Genomic DNA, 23380 nt, shown 5'->3' on the forward strand with positions numbered 1-23380 from the left:
ACAGCTCTGAAAGTTGGCAGCAGTTTCTTATTTGAATACATGGGATCACCAAGACACAAAGTTTAAAAAAGGAATGGAGCCCCTTCCCCCAAAAATAAATCACATAAGAGTGAGTTAGAGGCTTGAACACGTCACACAAAACTTTTCTCCTAGATCAAAGTTGAGAAGTGGTAGTGTACAATACTGTTAAAATACATATAAAATATAGAAATGTAATGCAGTGAAAAAGTAGGGCAGAATTAAAGTGATAATATACTGAGACCAAGGTCCAGCTTGGGAGTACAAGTGAGTTTTTAAAAGATGCCTGATCAGCATCGATAGGGACACTCACCTAAACTTGGAGGGAACGTGGTTCTATAATAAGGGTGCCACTGCAGAAAAGGCCCTCCCGTTCTAGTGGCCACTACCTGTACTTCAAAAGGCTGTAGCACAACCATGAAGGCCTCATCAGACAATTGTACTGATTATGCAGGGTAGCCTTTGCTGGGGCTGAAGGGAGTGGTAGCCCTAAAGACCAGGAGGACACTAGATTGGCAAAGGCTGGTGGTAGGTCAATAGGGAGAAAAGGTGATTCCTCGGGTATTCTAGTCCCAAGTTGTTCACGGATTTATGAGTCAATACCAAAATCTTAAACTTGGTCCAGTAGTTTATTCCCATTTTCAAAAAGGACACACTCTTGATTATTAGGACAGAAATAAACATAACAGATTACATTTCTCTTACACATGTGCACCCCTCCATCTTCAGTGGGGTTGGCTAATGTCTTGAAAGTTTATTTTACACCCAGAAATAAGGGAAAGGCATTGCCGCTTGCTGCAGTATCGCTTTAACACGAAATCCAGTGACCAGAATCAGCTTTCAGGACCTCCCAAGTATTCACAGTATGAGGCTGGACCCCATTATGCAAATTTTAAAACTACCATCCATCCATTTTAGCAACTATGGCAAAAATAACTTGCCCCGGATAAAAAGAAAACAGGGGCTGGACTTCTGGGCTGTAGTAGCAGATGGAAAAGGCATGGGGTGCTCCCATAGGCTTCATGGGAACAGGACTGCGAAGAACTGGAAGCAAATGGGAAGTGTGGGGGAGGCAGGGAGCTGTGCCTGAAGGGCACGGAAATATTCTCAACTCAAATGACTCCAAGACTCTGAGCCTGAAGGGGAGCTGCCTGGACGTTTTCCGATATTCTCTCCACCACGAGGCCTAGAAACTACTCAAAAGCCACATTCGTGAAATCATGGCGCAATTACGACACATGCAAATGGTTAGCTCCTAACTCCTAGTTACAGACATGCACTACCTGCAGGTGTATGCTTGGTCCATTCCAAACAAAAACATGCCACAGGATGGCATCTATTAAGTGCCGGGGGAAAGAGACTTGAGATTTTCAGATACACGTGCGTGTTGGTGGATTAACCACATGATGCGTCCTAGTGAAGCATGCTGAGTGGGGTGAACCCTACTGTTTCAGTTAACATAGGAAGGGGTCCCAATGGAGCACTCTAATCAGCTGGGAAGGCAAATCTACCAGCAAGTAGAAGCAGCACAAGGAAAGAAACATCACACCGGGTTCAGTTACAAGCAGGTTTCAAATGCAGGGAGGGGAAAAGAATGAGAAAAGAGGAAAACAAGAAGAGTTATATAATAAATAGTAAGTTTTATACCTCAGCACCTCCGAGACAGAGGAGTCACTGTCATCAGACCTAGGGACAGAAAATTAGCAGGATTACGGGTAATTAAAACCAGGAGAAGGAAAAGCAGCAGCATAGTCAGAAAAGGGAGGGTTGTTATTGCATCCAAGCTAGCAGGGCGGGCAGACATAGGAGAGCAGACCACAGACAGAAGGGATCAGGAACGGGGGGTGGGTGGGGGGGTGCGTAGCAGAAACCATCATGAGTTTTTAACTAGGTGCTTCACCACACACTTAGAAGCCTGTCATCGTAGCCATAAGGCTCGGAGCTTGGATTAAGAACAAAAAGGAAGTGGAGATTCTCAGGATGCTGAGTTATTGTGCATGTGTGGTTGTTCTGCAAAAGAAGGGAATATGCACACATCTGGGAATGCCTGCCCATGGCTCCGACATAGCTATGGGTGGGCCAGCTTCTGAGAACGTTGGCAGTGACTCCCATGCCACCTCCAAATGGGAATATGGACCCAATGGTCACAGAGGTCACTCTACTGCCAGCTTAGCCCCAATAGGTTCCTTTGTTCCTTTATTTATTGGGCTGCTGTTCTGTGTTTTGAAAATTCAGCATCATCCCTGTGTCCCTGAAGAGGCAGCCCATGTTAGAGGAATCCCATTGTGTTAACTGAAGCTCTGTCAATGCTGCCACCAGCTGTCGTTCAGGAGTGTGGAACACACTCCAGAAAGGGGGGCAGGGACCCAAAGCTGACATGCTAGTATTTAGAAGGCAGGACTCACATGACCTTGTTTTCCAACATCTTTCCAATATTTAGCAATATCTGGAAGGCTTAACTTACACCTGTGCTGGAAAAAGCATACCAATTCCTCCCCTGCACTAAAACAGAGGTGACCTGTTAATAAAGAGGCACCAGAGCAGATGGCCCCTATAGGCTGCAGACAGGGTTGGAAAGAGATTCAGAACTGCTACCCATAACATATGGGGAGAATAGGGTGCTTTTGAGCTTAAAGCACTGACTCAGATACTTGGCCGCAGAGACCAAGGACTTTGATTCACATGCCTCCACAACAGCACATAAGAGACTCCCTGAACGATTTGGCAGGTTTCACAGTAATTGCACCTAAGTGTCTAGATGGCATAGGCATGGTGCTAATTCCAGTACAAATAGGGCCCAAACCTGGAAGTCAAAGAAAAACATGCTATTCTTGGTGCTGGGTAGAGTGGGACATAAGGGGAAGATATCCCTGGTACTGCCAGTTTATCCATTCTGTTGTCACCTTCTATGGGGATACAAGTTTCCCCAAGTTCCGCAGGCAGCCTTACTTGTCTAGTGCTGAGCCCTGGCTCTGGTTGCTGGTGAGGCGGGAGAAAACATTCCGGTCGTTGCGTGGCCTGCTGGGAGGGGATGAAGGAGGAGTGAATCCAACGTCTGGGTTCCTAGGCAAGAAAGAGAGAAGCAGTGGGTTCCACTAATTATAGAACTATAATCTTGCAGCACCGTTAGATCCTGCATCACACAACAATTCATTTTCTGCATTATGAGCAAAGCGTAAGAACTGCTACCAATTGCACTCACTCACACACACTCACCTGATAGGCTGGCCCCGGTCATATGACTTCCTCCTGGTGAGGGGTGATGTGTCTGCGCCACGGGACTGTCTAGGGCTAGACGAGAGGCAGCCATGGTTAGTAAATACCCTATCCAAAGTTGGGCTCCCTCAGCTTTGAAGGAGACAGGGAGGAGCAAAGCCTTGACCAGCTGGTTCTCAGAGCGGATTCTAATATTCTCCAGGACACACAGATCAGTCCTGCATCACATGCAGGGAATTCCTTCTTTGAAAGCTCCTCCACATCAGAATCTCCTTGCAGGTGCCAAGTGACACAACAGGGAGGCTAGGATAAAAACATTCTTACTGCACGTGCCATCTGTGTGTGCGCGCAGAGATTTTGATGTGGAAGCACATTCTGGGACACGTTTCTCTATGTGCGTTACAAGATGGTACACTTCTTGGGAGGGCTGTACAAAGTGAGTTTCAATGAGGTCTTAAGTGGCCCTCATTCTGGGGACTGGGAGGACTATTTCAATTTTCAGCACTCTTGGTGTCCACAGGAGCTGCCTGCCCTGGTTCCTGCCTGGCTGATGGTGGGCTGTAAACCCTATGCTGTTCACACCACCTAGGTTTGTCCACCCGCAGTAGCAGCATCTGGGGGAAAGAGGGGGTGTCCCTGCCTTTCAAGTCTTTCTTGCTGTTCACTATAGTTTGTAAACCAGGAGTACTTGAAGCTGCCAGTTTATAGGTCTGGGGAGAAGACTTGGGGAACAGTTTCACAAGAATGAGGGATCCGATGTTGCCCGTGTCACAGCTACTCCCCATGGAAGACTGTGCCAGCAAAGAGAGAAATTAACTCTGACCCCAGAACAATGCATGACTTTCTGTTCTTTCCTTGGTTGCTCTCCCTTTGCCCACCAACACTTCACCCACAAGTAGGGCAGAAATCATGGCAGAAATCCAACCGTCCAAAGCCAGCAGTCACCTACACCACAGTTTCCCCAACACGATCCATACACAGATCACCAAGTACGCTACCATGGCTTACAATGTACTCCCTCGGATGGGCAGGCTGATTGTGCGGGAGACCTTCTCCTTGTAGTAAGGATCACGGATGGAGAAGCCAATCCCATCCTCTTTGATCTCCATGAGGGATGCCAATGACTTGGTGATGTTCTTGGTGGAGATGTCCAATGTGGGCCCTAGACACTCTGCAGACACAGCTTTCATCTGGCCAGACAGCTTGGGCTCCCCCTAAAACAAAGCCCCAGAAAACACAAAGCAAACTAAGGAGCAGCAGATGGCAGGGCAACACGGGAGCTATTCCCCAGTTGCCACTGTAGCTGGTGCTCAAATTCAGCCTGGGAGGGCTAGCATTTCTTGGTCAGCTCTGTCTCAGAAACCCCTGCAAATATCCCAAGCAGCTTTCCAAGACCTTCCCACTTCATTCTGAACTTAACATGGACAACAACAGAACACACCACCTACCACTGAGAAGCAATTGCTGGTCATTCAGAAGAGACCTAATGAAGTTCCTGTGCCCCCCACCCCCTCCATCCCACTAGAATTCAAGTAGGCCAGTCTGGGGCCAATTGTTTTCTCTGGATAAAAGGCTTATTCAACAGAGCCATGGCTAGGACAGACAGAGACATAACACACATCAGTCCAGGGCTTTGTTTTAATTTCATTGCTGATTCACTGGAGGGGGGCCAAAGCTTAAGAATCACCATCTGGATGTACAGCACTACGGCTAGCTGCCAAAATGCAGTACAAATATCATAACTAGGACTCGGTGAAATGTAGGGAAGATGAAAAAATGGTGCATATATCCGCAGGGGGGCTCCCCACTATTCGGAAAGCTACAGAATAAGAACATGGCAAGGTCAAAGTGTCACGTTCAGCTTTAAAAACAAACATATATAAACGAATACAGCCAAACATAAATCTGACCACATGGGGTACCTTCAACAAGAAAAAGCATTCCTGTACAAAAATGACCAGGATATCCTACAACGTTGTCAACATTTTCCTGTCACTGACCATTGTTTAGGTTGGTGAAAATCTTAAACTCCTTCCTGGCTATTTGAAGCTTTTGTTAGTTCTGGATGGATCTGCTAACCATCTTTCCTGGGAATTTCCATAATGAAAATGTATAACAACAACAACAAGAATTGGAAGTATTTGCCAGACTCAAACTTTCAAACTTACCCTGCACTTGAAGTCATCCTGGCTGGCAGAGCCCTTCATGGAGAAAGACTGGGAAAAGCTGCAGGGACACAGGGAGAGTTTTGTGCACACATATTTTCAGTAAGAACTACAGAGGTGCAAGCTAACTAAGAGACTCTCTATCCCAGCAGAGCTTCAGTCCTTAATTCAGGAGCCCACTTCATTCTTGCACCACAGGTTTTCTAGCTTAATTCCGGAATTTTACAGAAAAGAACCATGTAGGGGTTTCTTTCATACTCAAAGCTGACTTTGAAAGGTGGCTACATTGGTCAACACATGGAATTTACACCCTGCCCACCTTTTAAAGGCCACCACAACCTAGAGGGAAAACAGGCGGAAAACACTCAACCTGTGCCCTGCGGTCTCTCTGGGTGCACAACTCACCTCCCCTCTGACGCCATGCTGAATTCAGAAACTTCTTCATCTGTGCTGGCATAGCCATTCTCTGTGCAAAAGGATAAAACAAAAACCAGGTAGAGCGCATCCACTAGCACATGGGTACTTAGCTCTGGTGTTGGACCAAAACATACCCCTGTTTCCCTCTGACCCAGGCCATGAATGAGGGTAAGCGAAAAAAAGGATTTCTAAGCGAACACGATTCTATCTCAAAGAAGCAAAAGCTGCTCCAAACTCCCACCTTGCTGCACGTTGTGAATGAGTGCCTGTAGCTCAGGGTGGGATTCTGCCTTTTCCCGCAAGGCATCCAGGATGTGGTGGTTCTGAGAGGAGCCAGTCACATCCGTTTGTCTCAAGCGGCCTTCCAGCAGGCGGATCTGGGCTTCCTTCTGGGCTACCTGCAGGCTCTGTTTTGCAAAGATTGGAGGATTAGGCACAAGCTCAGCGGCAGCTTTCCCACTTGTGGAATGCCCTCCCTAGTGAAACACATCTGTCTCCCTCACTCCATTCTAAAGCAAAACTATTCAAATAAGTTCATTAACCTTGTCCATCAGGACTGATCGGTCTACTTGGGGTCTTTGAACAGACCAACTTGCTACTGAATAGTTGCAAAGCAAGATGTGGCTCTCAGATCTCTGGTCCACATGAGAGAGAAAGGCTGCTTTAAAATAATAATAACTTACCTTGTCTATGGATGCCTTGAGGAAATTGTCCAGCAAAAGCCGTGCCTCTGCCAAGGAGCAGGAGCTGATCACCACAGAGGTGTCTGTGGAATCCAGTTCTTCCTAGAGACCCACAGGAGGAAAACAACAGAATGAGAAAGTCTGGGAAAGGGCAGTTGCAGTTTGCTACCCATGCCAGCAGTGGGACTGGTTCCTTTGCTAAAGATTTAGCTCCACAGGCTACGTGGCTTTGCAAGAGACCCATCCAGCAGATTTGTGCATAAAAGTAGTAGTCAGTCTCATATTATCACCTCGCTCCAGCCCCTGAACCCAAATCGTATGCACTACAGAGTGGCCTTCCCCAAATGTCATGCCTTTCAGATATTTTTGAACTATGACTCCCATCATCACCCCTGACCATTGGGCATGCTGGCCATGGCTGAAGGGCATCAGGAGTCCAAAACACCTGGAGGGCACCAGGCTGTGGAAGCTGTTATAGGCCAATCAGAAGCCTTTGTTTGAGATGTCTACAGACCAGCAAGTTCACTTAGGATGCTGAGGATTGCCAAATTCTCAGAACTCTTAGTAATGGATTGATACTATTTTGTTAAGAATTTAAAATGTTATAATGTTAGTACCACTGATACAAAACCATTTGTTTGGACTGCTATTTTATGCTTTTATGCAACCGTTTATTGTGTGTTCGGGGGGCATACATTTATGTGGAAAAGGAACATACCAAATAAGAAGGGGGGGGGCAGAAATAGCAGTTCCTCAGAGGAAATAGAAGAGAATCAGGACTTTCCATATTCTACAAGTTAACTTCCCAGTCTCTGTGTCTTACATTCCCCCAGCCCACCCCTTTTAAGGAAGCAGTAACACACTGAAACAGCTCACTCACAACTAAAGAGGCCTGGGAAAATGAAACAAGATTTTAACTCATTAAGGTAAGATCAGAAGACATAGTGCTTCCTGATCCACCCACTGTAACTGATTATCTACACAAGAGCTCAGCCAGCCGACCTCAGCTCATCACCGGGTCCAGGTCCAACAGCATTCCACCCTCCTAAACTGCTTGCATCATGGATAGATCAGACGCACCTTGGTCTCTTCAAGCTGCATGATGGTGGCCTGGCAGTCAGAAATGCCATCATTGATGTAGTCAATGTTGGCTGCCAGCACCTCAATCTCCTCATTCAGCTCCTGCAGCCCCTTCTGCTCTTCAGGGTTCTCTGTCTGCAGCTTCTCCCTCTTCCCCAGAAGCATCTCCTGCATCAGTGACAGCTCCTCACGTTTCTGAAAATGGGGAACAGAAGGCAGAATGTTTCCTCTTTGCCAGTGCTGTGCAGCCCCTTCTCTGGCTCTCTTCCCAGGCCCTTCGCCTTCTGCTCCAGTGAGAAACAGCCACTTTTCATCACCTTGATGAGTCGCTCCATATCCGACTCCAGATTGATGATGGTCATCCTCTGCATGACAATGTCAAAGACCCGGCGCTCCAGGGACTGCCACTTCATGCGGGCTGTCTTACTAAAGGTCTGGTTTGCCCCTTTCTTGGCGAACTTCTTCCTGCAGATGGAAGTCATGTACAAAAAACTGAACATCATGATCTTGGAATTATCCAAAACCAGAGATGGAAAGGCTCCCAGATGTTGCCGGGCTCCACCTTGCATCAGTCACAGCAAAATGGCAAAGTTGGAGTCCAGCAATATCTGGAGGGATCCTCATCCCCTTGCTAAATATTCTGGGTCATTCCTACCCAAGCATGCTGGGTGGATGGAAATGGGGGCTGCTCTGAATGCTGCCAAGTAACAGAAGGCACATAGAAGCCAGTGGATTAGAAGTCAAGACAGGCCTCAAAGGAATCTATATCAGATGGTTTTAGACACCTAGGTCAGTCTGACTTACCTAGACAACTGCTAACTGGGCCAGTGTCTTACCTGACAGTTCGAGTCCCATTTGTGGAAGAAGGAGGGTCTCCCAGAAAGGTGTTGATTTTCCGATTCCATTGGCGCACAATGCTGGAGACAGAGCGAGAACTAGATTCTGGCTCGGAGGAGGTGGTGCTGGTGGAGACCTCTACACCCGAGTCCAGCATGGTTTGCTTCTGATTCATTCTTCCAGCAACCCGATCAGACATAGGTTTGGCCAGACGGCGCAGAGCAGAGACCTAGACAACAACACAACAAAGCAGTCCAGAAGAATGGAAATATAGAGGTGCTGCTATGTGAAAATATCTTCAAAGCGTTAGCTGCTCAGTCTCCAGCCTCAACCCTAGTCTCTATGCCTAAGTGCAAAGTGTCTGCTCACAGTATCAGCTGTTTTTACAGATGTTCCCAGTAATGTTGGGCATTCATGGCAGAATGAGAAAAATGCCACAAGTTACCTACATATGAGCTTAAATATGTAACAAAACAAAGAACCATGTTGGCAATCACACACTAAGCCATGCGTGATGCAGCAGGTATGATGCCCAGTTGCTCTGGATAAAAAGAGAGTGGGCATCCTAAAGGAAGAGAGAGAAATCGTGTAACCCTCGATAGCTCAAAAGAATTTTGGATGCAAATTCTTTCTGTTGGATCATCCTGCTGTGTCCTATCTTTTCTATGAAATATGAGGAAAATTGTAGCTTTGCCAGGGTTTTTTCTGGTGGGGGGATAGGTTGTTTTTGTCTAGGCAAGGTATTACATTTGCCTTTGTATTTTGGAATTATTTTTAAGAAAAGAAAGAAATAGTTTGTGCATCATACACTGTTCCATGTAAAGAATTCCTGAGGAGTGGGAGATATATTCCTTGTCTGGTTCATTCATGTCTCCAGTCTGAGTGAGTGCTTATGACAGGTAAAAGCACACCCACCAAAAATATCCACAAGCCTTTCTGGATGACAGTGAGAGGCTTTTAATACAGCAAAAGCCAAGGCGAGTGTATTTTTAGAGGAAACTAAAGACTTGCCTTCCTTGTGAGCAAGAAGGTCACCACTCACCTCTTGGGTTTTCCTGCGAAGTACAATCTCCTGCTGCCGCTTCTGAGATTCTAGAGCTCGAATCTGAAACTGCAGGCACAGCATGATAAAAGTTATTAACAAAACTCACAGGCAGAGGATCTCAATGGGAGTGATGTCAGTCTTGACTTAAATGGAGACAAATGTGTATTGGTGTAAAAGGAATGTATGGAAGGAAGCCAACTCCTCCTAAACCACAATAGGTCTCAAGTTGCTTTGGAGCACAAGAGGGGAGAATGCTGCTGCTCTCATGTCCTGCTAGTAGACTTCCCATAGGCAACTGGGTTGGCCACTGTGAGCACAGGACGCCACACTAAATGGTCCTCTGATCCAAGAGACCTCTTCTTATGTATTTGTAGACACACAAGTTATTTTTGTGAAGAGGGCTGAAGTGAGGCAGGCATTAAATTACAGCTTCGCTTTGCATGATTGCTCTTATTATACTGAGCGTCTTCCCCTCTCCTGTCCACAAGCAGTCTATGGGTTTTTGTAAGCTCTACTAGGAAGAGGCTTCTCAAAGCTTGAGCAGCCACAAATGGTGCTCTTGCCCACCTCCTGCCTCCTCTGCTCCTTCTTCAGCTGGGCAATCTCCCGGTTCCTTTTCGTCTCTGCCAATCTGCGCCGCTGCTGCTCCTCACGCATTTGTTTCATCAGTGCCACCTGTAGGGCACAAATAGACTCAATGCCAAGCATAATAACTGAGAAGCTGGCTTGCCCCAGTGACTATCTAGGGCCACTTTCCCCAGTTGGGTGCCCAAGCTGGGTGGGAATCCAAAGAAGGTGCCAGAAGGTGCCCTGTTGCTTGAACAAATGAAGAATTGCAAATTCCCAGGCAAGGTACCTTGGCTTTCTTCATCTCTGCCACTTCTGCATTCAGCTTCTTCAACTCTCGCTCATATCGCGACTGGTTCTTGAGGAGGCGGGCATGCTCCTTCTGGGCTGCCTGCAACTTTTGCAGGTCCCTGTTCATCTCCCTTAGACGCTTCTCATAATCTGCTTTGATCTTGTTCGCCTTCTCTTCTGTGTAGCATTCCATGGAACCTGAGGGAAAGAACAAAGGAAGTATGTAGATCAGGAATGATGGACTACAGCTCCCATCATCCATGACCAATTGGCCATGGTGCCTGGGGCTGATGGGAGTTGGAGTCCCAACAGCATCCAGGGGGCCACAGCACATCTCTGATGCAGATTTTAAGTACAGACAGACTGTACTCAGTGCCAATGTCACTGATTACACTTTAAGTGTATGGGTAGAAATGTTGCTTAAGCAATCTTTCCACCCTTGTATCACAGCCTCAGTTGAGAATCCAAATGCAAAATCTTTCATTATCAGCAAAGAGATGCTGTTCCAACTGTCAAAATCCAATTTCACCCCAGCAGCATGCCCTTACTCAGGTTTTGCAGGACCCTGTCCCTCTCTTGCTGTGTGTCACGGATCTTGTTCTGCAGTAGAATCAGCTTCTCCTCATACTGGTGCTTCAGAGTTTGCAGGCGCCGCTGGCTGTTCTCCAGCTCATCTATTAGCTTCTGTTTGATCTCGATCTCACAGGTCAGGTCAGCCAGATCAGCTTGGAAATTTGCTGCTAGATAAGACACACACACAAAAAACAACAACCAAAAAACCCTTCACCATCTTGAAGATAGTGGTATCTAAACTCATTACAACCTCCACTAAAGACTAGAATAAGTTGTATCCCTTTTATGGAATTGAATGCTAAGAGAAAAAGCCTAGCATGTGTACAGGCATGTTTTTTGTGCTATTAAAAGGATTACAACAGTAGTTCCAGGTGGAAAGCATGGGGGCTGTGGATTCAATATTTCAAACCCAAATGAATTAAAGGCCATCTCCTCCATATATCCTGAAGACTGTGTGTGTTGTGTTCACCTAGATCCCTGCAGAGACTGCACTAAGAGTCATCAGCCTTTCAACACTTGCTGCAGTAGCTTACCCTTTTCTTCAACATCCGAGTCAGAATCCACCAGGCTTTCTTCACTTCCTGAATCATCTTCCTCCTCCTCCTCCTGGCCGCCTTCTTCCTCACAGCCACTCTCATCCCGTTCCTCCTGAAAACAGAAGGTACAGTGATGAGAAAAAGGGGAGTGGTGATGCAGCTTGTTCCAAGGCATTGCCGTTCCAACCTTGCCCAACTTTTGGTTGCATATGGCAATCTGCTTTCCTTGGTTCACTAATTTGTTCCTATGGCAATCCTTAATTCAATGCATTTTGCACTGCTTAGGAACACAGGCACCATGCGGATGTTACTTCATACAGATCATACTTCCTTTCATGAATCCAACCTTCTGTTCTTCTAGTTGACAAATTAGCAAAACACTAGAAGATCAGCGCTTACCATTGTCCTGGACATGGATTCAGAAATCAAGCCAGATGTTGGGAAGTGAAGGCAGAGAAGATCTAACACACATCATCAACAACTCAATCAAACCATACTGTATTTTTCCTGGCCATTCATTCTACTAACTTCCAAGCCTTTGTCTTTTAACTCTGCTCTTCAAAGCAAGGACCCTAGAATGTAATCCCAGTGTACACAGCGGGCCTACTGCATTCCCAAATGTTCATCTTAAATATATCAATACAACAACCCCCTGCCCCCAAAACAAGAATCAGTGCAGAAATAATGTAATGACTGTGCACAGTCAAAATTATGCCTTTAGCAGTGCACTGTTATTTCCTCCAAAAATAAACAAGTGTGTCAGTTTTAACCAATTTATTTAACTTTATTTAAATCAAAGAATGTTTCCATTTTGTAATGTGCACAGCCCCAGGCTTTTAAGATTTCAATGGCATCCCACAGAGACATTTATATTTTGAGACAGAAAAGCAAGACATATTTCACCTACTTAAAAAACACACCTATTTGTCAGCCTATTCTGCTCCATTTATCCAAGGGCGTTGGATTAAAGAGAAGCTTGCATTTCTCAGAGGAGATATTTTATTGAGACTCAGGAGCCTAAGGAATTAGTATGGCAATTGCTGAGGTCAGGAAACGTTTGAAGCAGATGTTAAATCTGGCTGAAGGGAATAGCACTTGAGATGTCCTTTACGGCCAGTTTCTCATTATGCTGAAAGATTGCCACAGGACTCATCCTGATGCCACCAAAGGCCAGCAGTAAGTTTGGCACCCTTAATAATTGCTCAAAAGAACACAGAAGTTGTATGCAAGAGAAGGGCAAGATCTCTTACCTCTTCCACTTCATTCTCATCTGTCTCATCCGCCTCATTTCCCTGCTGCATCCTCAACCTCTTCTTAAACCCTTCTTTCTCTGGGCTGCAGAAAAGAAGGCAGTTTTACATGAACATCTGTTTCTAAATCATTCATTTTTATTCCAGATTGCAGAGTCACAAAAACAGGCCGTCAGGGCAGCTAAGAAAACAAACACCACTCCAATTACAACAAATCAAAACAAAACATTTCATCTGCATAACTAATGGAAAGGGGACATTTCCATTGGAAACACAGTCATTTGCCTCTTCTGTGCTTTTTGGCTAAGCTCTTTGTCTGCAGTCACTCTCACAAAGCTTTCTGCAAGACAGCAAGTATTTACCATCCTTGCAATACAGAAGGGAAAATCAAAGTTCAACACAGAAAAGGGTGTTGTATTGTAGATCATGAGAGCTGCATTACAAGAGTCTCATAGAGTGAGAATGACGGAAAACAAATATATTTTGATACTTCTAAAAAGTTCTGAAGGCCCAGCAGCCTAACTAGAGTAGAAGGATCCTGAGCAGATGCAAGACAGAGGAATCCATTTTACCTTTTCCTTCGCAGCTTAGTCTCCTTCTTCAACCGTTCTATATCTTGCTTGGCCCACTGGATGACTTCTGAGGCCTCAGCTTGCACAGAGGAGACAGGGCTATTTGAAGCTCCCAACCCAGGAGATGAAGATAAGCCCAGGGAATAAGGAAGCCTAGAGGAAACTCGTGATAGACCGCGACGCAGTGATTCATTCATAGCTTCGCTCTCCAAGAGCTTTGTCCTACAAAGAAGACAAGAGATAGCAGTCACCTCATAGTGTCCATTATATACTGAAGTCCTGACATGAAGACAGAGACAGATTCCTATGGGAACTGTGGGGAGGAGAGTATCTGCTAGCCCAGAATCATATGGATACAAGTCCATCTGATGCCCTCATTGACATGCAATTGAGTAAGGGACTCAAAAAGACCATAAGGGAGGATGCTTAACTCTTGACAGCACACAGTTTCATTAACAGGAATGAGCAGGACCCAAAAGGCAGTATAATGTTTAATCTCTTGACAGCAGAAAAGAAAATCTGAGGGGGGAAACACTCGGGGGAGGGGGGACCTGAGAAACCTGCTAGTTATAATAATTCTTGATGTGAGAGGGGAAAGAAGATGGAGTGCTGGGGGACACACACTCCTTCCTCATGATGTCTACAAAGCAGTTATCTCGGATAAAGGGAAGGGGCCATTGCTCTGTGGTAGAACACATGCTTTGCAATGAAGAAGACCCGAAATTCAACTCTTGGCATCTCCAGTAAAAAAAGAGGCCCAAGTGCAAGGTGCTGGGAAGATCACAGAGTGACACTGCCAACTGGAGCCATTTGTACTTATCAAATGCAAATTCTGATATCCTAAATTCTGTTAGTCAGAACATCAGAAAATCAAGGAAGTCATGCTACTAATATGATTCTTTGACATTCTGACGCAGAATATTCCATTACCATATTACTTGCATCTGCTTCTATTTCCCCAGCTACATGCTTGGCTATCTGCATCCCTGTATCACTCCCATCGCATGCCTGGCCAGCAGGGGGCTCATGCTGCTACATGCTTGTGTACTTGTGGCAGCTTCAGCTGTTTGTTCCTGCATCTGTGGCATACTGCTGCAAGTTTATGTGCATGTGGGACCTGCAACTGCTGCTCTCAACTTTATTGCCTTTGTGTGGCTGTGAAAGCCACCACTGCAGACAAAGAGGTTATTTTAGGCACCTTTGTTTACAATGCCCATACCTTGGGAGGGCACAAGTGAATTTATAAGTACCACAAGTCTCTTATATCAAAGGGTTGTTTCTTTTTTATTATTATTAAAGATTTCTTAGTTTACAAAAATACGTGCATTGTCTCTTTTTTCAAGTTGTGTTTTCTACAGATCAGTTTCATTTGTTGTGAGACATTAGAGTTGCATGCAATATTAGGTTGGGAAGAAAAGAGGGGGAAAGAGAAGGAGAGGGGATGGTGAGTGGGGTGGGGTGGGCAATGCTTCTATTCTTCTCCTTAGTGTATGTGTGGGGTTTTGTGTCAGCATCACTTGTATGGGTTCTCTTATTATTCGCAAAGGGTTGTTTCTGATCCTAAAGTGCTCATCATTTGAAGATTACAGTACACAAAGGGGAAGAAGCCACAGGGGTGAAAGTACTGGCTTAGAGCTACTTTAATAGTCACCAGTTTACATAAAGTTATATCAAGTGCAATATATGAAGATGATGAACCAGGAAATTGAATGGAAAATTAAACAAATGAGACAAAAGACATTTGAATCGGCTAATAAATGTGGAAAATTATTAGCTTGGCAAATGAAAAAAAGACAAAAGCTCAATACTATCACTAATTTGGAAGTGGAAGGAAAGAACATTCAGAATCCAGTGGAAATTAGAAAATGCTTCCAGAGGTATTTTAAAGAGTTATATACACAAGGGCCACAGAAAGAGTTTGATATAGACCAATTTTTAAAAACAAATGGATTACAAAAAATCTCTCAAGAAAATAAGATAATGCTGAACTACAAAATTACAGAACAGGAGGTAGAAGGTGCCATTCAGAATATGCAGTTGGGTAAATCTCCAGGGCCGGATGGCTTAACCTCAAAATACTATAGATCTTTGAAAGATTGCTTAATTCAGCCACTAAAGGAGGTTTGTAATGAAATTTTGGAGGGGGGAAAAGCGCCAGAGTCGTGGAAGGAAGCCTACATTACACTTATACCGAAAACGGAGTCTGAAAAGACACAACTTAAGAACTACCGCCCCATATCCCTGCTCAATGTGGATTACAAAATTTTTGCTGATATTTTGGCTAATAGATTAAAAAAAGTATTAGTGGAAGAGATACATAAGGACCAAGCTGGCTTTCTCCCAGGTAGACACTTGTCTGACAACACGAGGAACATAATTAACATATTGGAGAAGTTGCAAGTGAACATTAATACTAAAGCAGTTTTAATTTTTATAGATGCAGAGAAAGCCTTTGACAATATTTCTTGGAATTTTATGAAGAAAAATCTTCGGGGGATGGGGGTGGGTCAAGGGTTTGAAAATGGTATAAGTGCAATTTATTCAGAACAAAAGGCTAAGCTAATAGTCAATAATGTGATGACAGAGGAATTTAAGATAGAGAAAGGGACACGACAAGGCTGCCCAATTTCCCCATTGCTTTTTATTTCGGTCCTGGAGGTTTTGTTAAATATGATTAGAAGGGACCGTCTGATTAAAGGTATTCAGGTCGGAGCCAAACAATACAAATTGAAGGCTTTTGCAGATGACCTAGTTTTGACGTTACAGGAGCCAGAATCTAGTACGAAAAGAGTATTAGAACTGATTCAAGAATTTGGTCATGTGGCAGGATTTAAACTGAACAAGTCAAAAACTAAAGTTCTTGAGAAAAACTTAACACCGATTGAGAAAGAGAGGTTTCAGAAGGAGACTGGTTTAACATTAGCTAAGAAAGTAAAATATTTGGGGGTTAATATGACTGCTAAGAACTTAAACTTATTTAAAGATAACTATGAGAAATGCTGGACAGAAGTGAAAAAAGACTTAGAAATTTGGTCAAATTTGAAGCTTTCCTTGTTGGTTCGAATTGCAGCTATAAAGATGAATGTATTGCCAAAAATGTTATTTTTATTTCAATCATTGCAAATTTTGGACAAGATTGACTGTTTCAAGAAGTGGCAGAGAGATATTTCTAGATTTGTCTGGCAGGGCAAGAAGCCCAGAATAAAATTCAAAATATTAACTGATGCAAAGGAAAGAGGCGGATTTGCCCTGCCAGACCTTAAACTTTACTATGAATCAGCAGCATTCTGCTGGTTGAAAGACTGGCTGCTTCTTGAGAACACGGACATTTTGGACCTAGAAGGTTTTAACAATGTTTTTGGGTGGCATGCATATTTGTGGTACGACAAGGTTAAAGCACATAAAGCATTTAAAAACCATATTGTCAGGAAAGCATTGTTCAATGTCTGGATAAGATACAAAGACTTACTGGAAAATAAAACCCCAAGGTGGTTGTCACCAATGGAAGCAAAGGCTCAGAAAAAGCTCAATATGGAGGCCAAATGGCCGAAATATTGGGAAATACTGGAACAAGAAGGAGATAAATTGAAATTGCAGAGTTTTGAGAAATTAAAAGATAAAGTGCGAGACTGGCTTCATTATTATCAAATAAGAGAGGCCTATAATTTGGACAAAAAAATTGTCTTCCAGGTGGAAAAATCAAAATTGGAAACAGAATTGTTAGATCCCAAAACTAAGATACTTTCAAGAATGTATAACTTGCTGTTGAAATGGAATACGCAGGATGAAACAGTTAAATCTGCAATGATTAAGTGGGCACAAGATATTGGTCATAACATTATGTTTGCGGACTGGGAACAGTTGTGGACCACCGGTATGAAATTTACGGCATGTAATGCCTTAAGAGAGAATATTATGAAAATGATATACAGGTGGTACATGACACCAGTCAAGCTTGCAAAAATATATCATTTGACCGATAACACATGTTGGAAATGTAAAGAAAATGAAGGTACATTCTTTCACCTTTGGTGGACGTGCCCAAAGATTAAGGCTTTCTGGGAGATGATCTATAATGAAATGAAAAAGGTATTTAAATATACCTTCCTGAAGAAACCAGAAGCCTTTCTCCTGGGCATAGTTGGCCAATTGGTGCCAAAGAAGGATAGAACTTTCTTCATGTATGCAACAACAGCAGCAAGAATACTCGCTGCAAAGTATTGGAAGACACAAGATTTACCCACCCTGGAAGAGTGGCAGATGAAGGTGATGGACTATATGGAATTGGTGGAAATGACTGGCAGAATCCGAGACCTGGGAGAAGAGTTGGTGGAAGAAGATTGGAAGAAATTTAAAGACTATCTTCAGAAACACTGTAAAATTAATGAATGTTAAAAATGATGTTGGATTGAAAATAAGAGGCACTAGCAACAAAGTTAATGAGAATATGCAAAAATGATTTGATAATGGATGAAAATATAGAGTTACAATATGTTAAGATATAGAGTTAAGATAAACGAAAGAGGATAAGGATTTGCTGATTCGATTATTTAAATGGGAATACAAAAAGGGGAGGTGTGAGGAAGTCAAGGAAACAAGCTAATGAGTTTAAAGTTACAAAAATGGGTTTGTTTTTAACTTTTTTGTATCTATTTGTTTTTTGTATTTTTATTTTTTATTTTTTATGTATTTTTGTATGTTTTTTTCTTCTCTTTTTTTTGTATTTTGTAAATTTATGTTTTTGTAAAATTTCAATAAAATATTTTATAAAAAAAAAATAGTCACCAGTTTAGAAGTTAGATAGTTTTCTCTTTCAAGAAGGTATGGCCACTTGCAAAAAGAATAAAAGTGGGTGGGGGAATCCAGAGGACCCCTCCGTCTTACCTGAGCTCCTCTATTTCCCGGATGTAGTTCTGAATCAGAGCACCAATAGCCTCGTTGCCATCACCTGGGAGAACAATGACGCAAAGACACAGAAATTAAATTCTAAACAATAATGGAGAAAGCTAGACAAGAGCAAGCAAGATCCCAAAGAAATCAGAGAAGCCCAATTGCTATGGAAAACAAAAGCAGCCAGGCTAAGAATGCTTCACTGAACATATGGCTAACATCATGCACAGTTTGGTCCTTCATAAAACCAACCCTGAAATCTGTAAACAGAATTTTTCTCTTGTGACTTTAAGGAATATATAGCGCCATTTGTATGCTGTCTAATGAAATGGTCTAGAGATCCCAACCAGTTTCCCCTCTCAGCCTCACCTGCCTTGGCAAGAATCAAGTTGGCTTCTTGGCTCATCAAGTGTGTGACACGGACGTTGATGGCATCAATAGCTTCTTGCATGGCCTTCACACGCATACGCAAAGTAGTATTCTCCTTCTGCAGCATGGCATTCTCCTGGAACAGGTCGCTGTAGCCTTCAGAGCCATCCTCTCCAATGACACGCTTACCCTTTGGAGACAGAAATGAATGAAAACACCAGTAGGAAGGGCTGAAGAGCACATGGACTGGGGTGGAAGACAGTCGCCCTGTGTGCATCCCAATTAATCATCACAGTATACTTCAGTCATCTCAAGCCTTCTGCCTGTAATGGCAGTCTTGCACATACAGGAAGGCTCTGAAGTTGGGGTACTTTTCAAGTATTTTATAATCCACCTTCCTGCAGAAATAGTTCGGTGACTGCCATGTTTCTTCAAACCAGCTCTTAAAGAGTTGCATAAAAGATTTATATTTATGTTTATACACCAGTCTTTGATCATTGGGGCTTCTCAAAGTAGAGTATTGCATTTTAAAAGACAGTAAAATCTATCACATGAACTTTTTAAAAAGAGATTAAAAGACCACCAATAAAAGTGCACCACAAGCAACAGCTTGTGGCAAAATCATGCAATGGTGGACTTTGGGCTCTCAAATTTCAGCGGTGCGCTATATACTGGGTTTGCTCTCTACAAAGTAGGTTGCTATCATCCCTATTTTAAAGATGGAGAAACTAAAGCTTAAAGAGACCTGCCAATGTTCATCTATAGCAAATCATCTGCAGAATTAGAACTTTTCAAATAAAAAAAGGGAGTAGGCCAAATATGGCATTCAGATATTTTCTCCAGGCGAATTTAACTGGGTGTGCAACATTCCTAAAGAGAGGGGGAGAGAGAAAACACCACCAGGGACAAGGGAACTACTACAAGTGCTGAAGTTGTGCCACTCAGTACAAAACACTCCTGACATCTCCTTACCGCCTTGTACTCCATGAGCTCCATCTGAAGGCGAGCAATTTCAGCTCGCAGGGCGCTGATCTGCTGGCTCGTCTTATCCTGGTTCACCACCACTTTGTTCTTGATGTTGCGAGCTCTGTTGGCATACTTAAGGGTATTCAGGGTCTCCATAAAATCCCGATCAGAAGGGCTCACGCAGGCAATCATTATGGTTTGGCTACGAAGGTGGGAGAACAAATAAGGTCAAGCACAGGAGGGCTGCTAGTCTCCCTGCCACATCAGCTACCTCCCAGGGAGAGTAGCAGTGCAGAGGTCAAGCCATTTCCAATGCTGGCAGTCTGGCAGCTCAAACCAACCAGCTGCAGAGGGCTCCAATTTGTTGAATGGTGAATCAGAGTTCAGACAAGAGTTCTGAACAACCTTTCCCCCCCCCCCACTTGCCTTGGGCAAATTACCAAATAGTCTGCCAAACAGAAAGCAGGAGTTCCCAAATCCAAAAGGCCATGATAAGACAGACAAAGAACATGAAGGAAATTGGGGGGGGGGGAGAGAAGGGCAGCTGTAAAAGGAAACAGACTAGAAAAGAGGGGGAAAGAAGAGATTACAGTGATCCCATGTTAGGAGGTACAGTTGCCAGAATTCTGGATCAAAAACAGCTTAGGCATATTATGTAAGCATCTATTTTTCAAAAGCCAATAATCACATTTGGAACCCAGGAAGAAATGAGGCCAGGGATGTGTTTTAAAATACGTTCCTTGGCACATCTGCTGTGGCCTTACCTTGGGACCTCTCATTAAGGGCTCCCATGGCCATGCAGCATTAATTATAACACACAATCCAGACAGCCTCCTCACCTGCAACCCCCAATGCCAGTAACCCTGCAAAAGCTACAAACAGCTGTTCTAGTGCCTCTTTCCATTACCTGTTGCCACCAAGGGAATCTTGGAGGAGCCGAGTCAGCTTTGAATCTCGGTAGGGCACATGCAAGGCTCTCTTGCTCTGGTCCCCAAGGGCACTGATGACGTTTCCCAGTGCTAGCTATCAAGAAAAAGGACAAGTTGGCGAATAAGAGATGGACACGTCCCCTTGTGCCTTTATTCTGGCACCATACATTCCTCATAGAAAAGTCAATGCAGCTTCAAGCAGTTATTCCCTTTTTGAGGTCACAAATTAGCCCCCCACCCCACTTACTGGGCTGAAACTTATACTGGTAAACACCATGACTTTTCCATTACAGGGATGAACCATATAAACCACATAAACTTTGTTGCTATATCACCATAACTGAACCTTACTCTACAGAATCTGGCTTTCACAGAAGCATCCATCCAATCCTAGAGAATCTCAACTCATTTTTTTAAAGATACAAGCACCTATATTATACCTGTATTATAAATGCTTGCAAATGTCACTGTCACTTTCAGACTATACTATAGTTCCATTTCCACAATTCCCTGTCTCTTAAATTTGCAGTGGCTTCAGGGACAGAGCCTTGCCCACCAGAAACAACACAGATTTCATTGCGTATCCCAGGGGTCGGCAACCTAAGGCCCAAGGGCCACAGGTGGCCCACGGGGGTCGTTTAATTGGCCCACAAGCCTCCCCTGAACTGAGTCACCCACTCAGCAAGTCCCCGCGTGCTGCGCTAAACCAGCGCAACGTGGCACAGGGACTCACTTCCGCAGCACCAGAAATCGCATCTGTGCAGACGCAGATGCTGGAAATCGCGGGCGTGGGCGCTCCAGCCCATGGAAGGATCTCCGCTGGAGTGAACAGGCCCAGGCAAGGTAAACCTTGCTGACCCCTGGTGTATCCCATTCCATGAAGCCTGTATGCTACAACAAAGAGCTCTTATATGCCTAGACCAAGCCATGGCTTGTGCAAACTTCAAAACAGTAACAAAGGTGCTGGACAATACTTGGTTTGCCAGGCAAAATATTACAGGACCTGGCATTTGTTGTCGTATCCAATCCTGACCCATTTGTATGATAAAGGCCATACCAAACCACAGTTGATGGAGATCCCTTCCTTGGCTCTCTCGCCAGTTGCACCAGTCCGCTTCAACCTCTCTGAGCCAGCCAGGTCAACAAAGTGGAATTTGGCTGTTCGCGTCTCATATTCACTAGAAGGCTGGGATCCCTCCAGGAGACTGTTGGAGTCTCCATTCACCTGCAATCGGAACACATCCCAGAATCATTTCCTGAGGTGTAATGGATTCTGCAACTGCTCCACCCCTGTCCTCCCCTTCTCATGTCCTTACCAAGTGTACAGGGGAGCAGACGCGCATTTGGCAAAGGTAGATGGTGAAGATGGCATGGGAGCGGGAGCTCTGGACATTCATCTGGGTGCTGGCTGTGGTTCGAGAGAGAGCTCCCTGCTTCAGGCACTGAATCAGCTGCAGAAGAGATTAGGGATGGTGGTTACGCTTTCTACCAAGGCAACACATGAACACACAAAAGCAAACGGAATAATTTTTCAACCTTGCTTGAACAGGCATACAGCTTCCTGCTGGACGCTATTTCATCATTAACTCTTGCGAAAGTCAACCCCCTACAGGACTATAACAATCAGGATCGAGCTAGATCTGACATGCAGTTGTGTCTTTCTCCTGACAGGGCCGGAAGGGAGCGTGACGAGGAGGCCAAGTTGGTAGGGTTGTTCAACTCTGTCTCCTCTGGATTTTTCTCAGCTCAAAATTGCACACACTCCTAGCTCCAAATACAATTTAGTACTTTGTTAGGAGGTGTTAATTATTACCATTGGATCCCTTTTATAAACTAAATTATACCGCGGCAGAAAACCTGGCTAGACAAGATTTGCCAATTTATCTGAACTTATAAGCTTTCTTGGAATGACTGGATTTCTTTGATAAAGTAATGACTGTGGTGCCTGTTTTCTAATGCTTCTAATTGCTTCCTGTTTCACTGTCAATATGTCAGTGACAGAGATAGTGAGATACTGATTTTGTCTGTTTCTTCTTCTAAATATGCAAGAACACACAAAGGAACATACACAACAATATAAATATTTATGTATAAATAATATGTCTGACACACAAATCCCTCCACTGCTTAGGGTCACAGCCACCTCTGGCATTTCAAGCACATGAACCACAGCTCTGTGGAGGGTAAACTACAGTTCTCAGTATTATCTGGGGGAATTCTTCAAAAGTATTTTAAGTGTATGGTGTGGGTGCAATTCATGTGTGCATGCACACACACACACAAACACACACACCCCTCCTATTGAAGATTATACTTCAGGCAAATGTCCACAGATGCTTATCCCATAATAAATTTGTCTGTCTTAGTTGTTTATTATTGAAAAGAAATCCACTCAATATTATATAAAATTAAGCTTGTCCAACAAATGCACTAGCAGTTTAAAGCACACGCCAGAGAAGACACCTAAGAACGGAGATCTGAGATTACCTATTCAATTAAATGACAACACTTGTCCGATTCAGATGATAGCACAAGAAAACTTTGTATGTAACATACTGAACTGAGTCAAACACTTGGGTCCCTCTAGCTCAGTACTGACTGGCAGAAGATCTTCGGGGTTTTAGACAGGGGTCTCTCCCAGCCATACCTGGGGATGTCAGGGATTGAATTTCGGATCTTCTGAATGCAGGGTGCTGTACCACTCAACAACAGACCCTCTTCTCAAAAGGGTGGGGAGATACAGAAAGGGCAGTTTGAACAGAAACGTCTTTACACCTCTTTCAGGGGTCTTTATTACAGACACCTGTATGGCTAAGGACTCCATGAACTAATAGAAAGATAACCGTTTTATTAAAGGTCTGGAATGAAATACAAATGTGATCATCTATATCTCCCCTTGCCACACTCTTCTTAAAGACTTTCAACTACCAAAATGAGGTATTTTTCAATACTGCAGAAATTGCCTTGGTGAGTTTT

The 23380-nt window shown here is 44.0% G+C and overlaps 1 protein-coding gene across 6 annotated transcripts in view; it reads right to left on the reverse strand.

Annotated features, from left to right (window-relative positions):
- Nucleotides 1-23380, reverse strand: part of KIF21B (kinesin family member 21B) — a 68700-nt gene that overhangs the window by 11889 nt on the left and 33431 nt on the right. For 2 of the 6 annotated variants that reach the window (XR_014549100.1, XM_083617782.1), the window contains exons 5-28: nucleotides 21721-21855; nucleotides 21462-21629; nucleotides 20383-20498; nucleotides 19482-19677; nucleotides 18510-18699; nucleotides 18135-18198; nucleotides 13251-13472; nucleotides 12679-12763; nucleotides 11426-11540; nucleotides 10868-11059; nucleotides 10318-10517; nucleotides 10029-10136; nucleotides 9459-9527; nucleotides 8416-8645; nucleotides 7897-8044; nucleotides 7580-7774; nucleotides 6500-6601; nucleotides 6058-6223; nucleotides 5805-5865; nucleotides 5403-5460; nucleotides 4243-4448; nucleotides 3235-3309; nucleotides 2968-3081; nucleotides 1666-1704 (exon numbers count right to left, since the gene is read on the reverse strand). Coding sequence is in view for 3 of the 6 variants with exons in the window: in XM_083617782.1 (XP_083473908.1) it covers nucleotides 1666-1704; nucleotides 2968-3081; nucleotides 3235-3309; nucleotides 4243-4448; nucleotides 5403-5460; nucleotides 5805-5865; nucleotides 6058-6223; nucleotides 6500-6601; nucleotides 7580-7774; nucleotides 7897-8044; nucleotides 8416-8645; nucleotides 9459-9527; nucleotides 10029-10136; nucleotides 10318-10517; nucleotides 10868-11059; nucleotides 11426-11540; nucleotides 12679-12763; nucleotides 13251-13472; nucleotides 18135-18198; nucleotides 18510-18699; nucleotides 19482-19677; nucleotides 20383-20498; nucleotides 21462-21629; nucleotides 21721-21855 (3254 nt within the window). In the remaining 3 variants the exon portion in view is untranslated. The remainder of the gene's footprint in view (nucleotides 1-1665; nucleotides 1705-2967; nucleotides 3082-3234; nucleotides 3310-4242; nucleotides 4449-5402; nucleotides 5461-5804; nucleotides 5866-6057; nucleotides 6224-6499; nucleotides 6602-7579; nucleotides 7775-7896; nucleotides 8045-8415; nucleotides 8646-9458; nucleotides 9528-10028; nucleotides 10137-10317; nucleotides 10518-10867; nucleotides 11060-11425; nucleotides 11541-12678; nucleotides 12764-13250; nucleotides 13473-18134; nucleotides 18199-18509; nucleotides 18700-19481; nucleotides 19678-20382; nucleotides 20499-21461; nucleotides 21630-21720; nucleotides 21856-23380) is intronic. The other 4 variants (XR_014549099.1, XM_083617783.1, XR_014549098.1 and 1 more) reach the window with 3 other exon arrangements.

This window comes from Podarcis filfolensis (genome assembly GCF_964270895.1).
Source record: "Podarcis filfolensis genome assembly, chromosome: 6".
NCBI lineage: Eukaryota > Metazoa > Chordata > Lepidosauria > Squamata > Lacertidae > Podarcis > Podarcis filfolensis.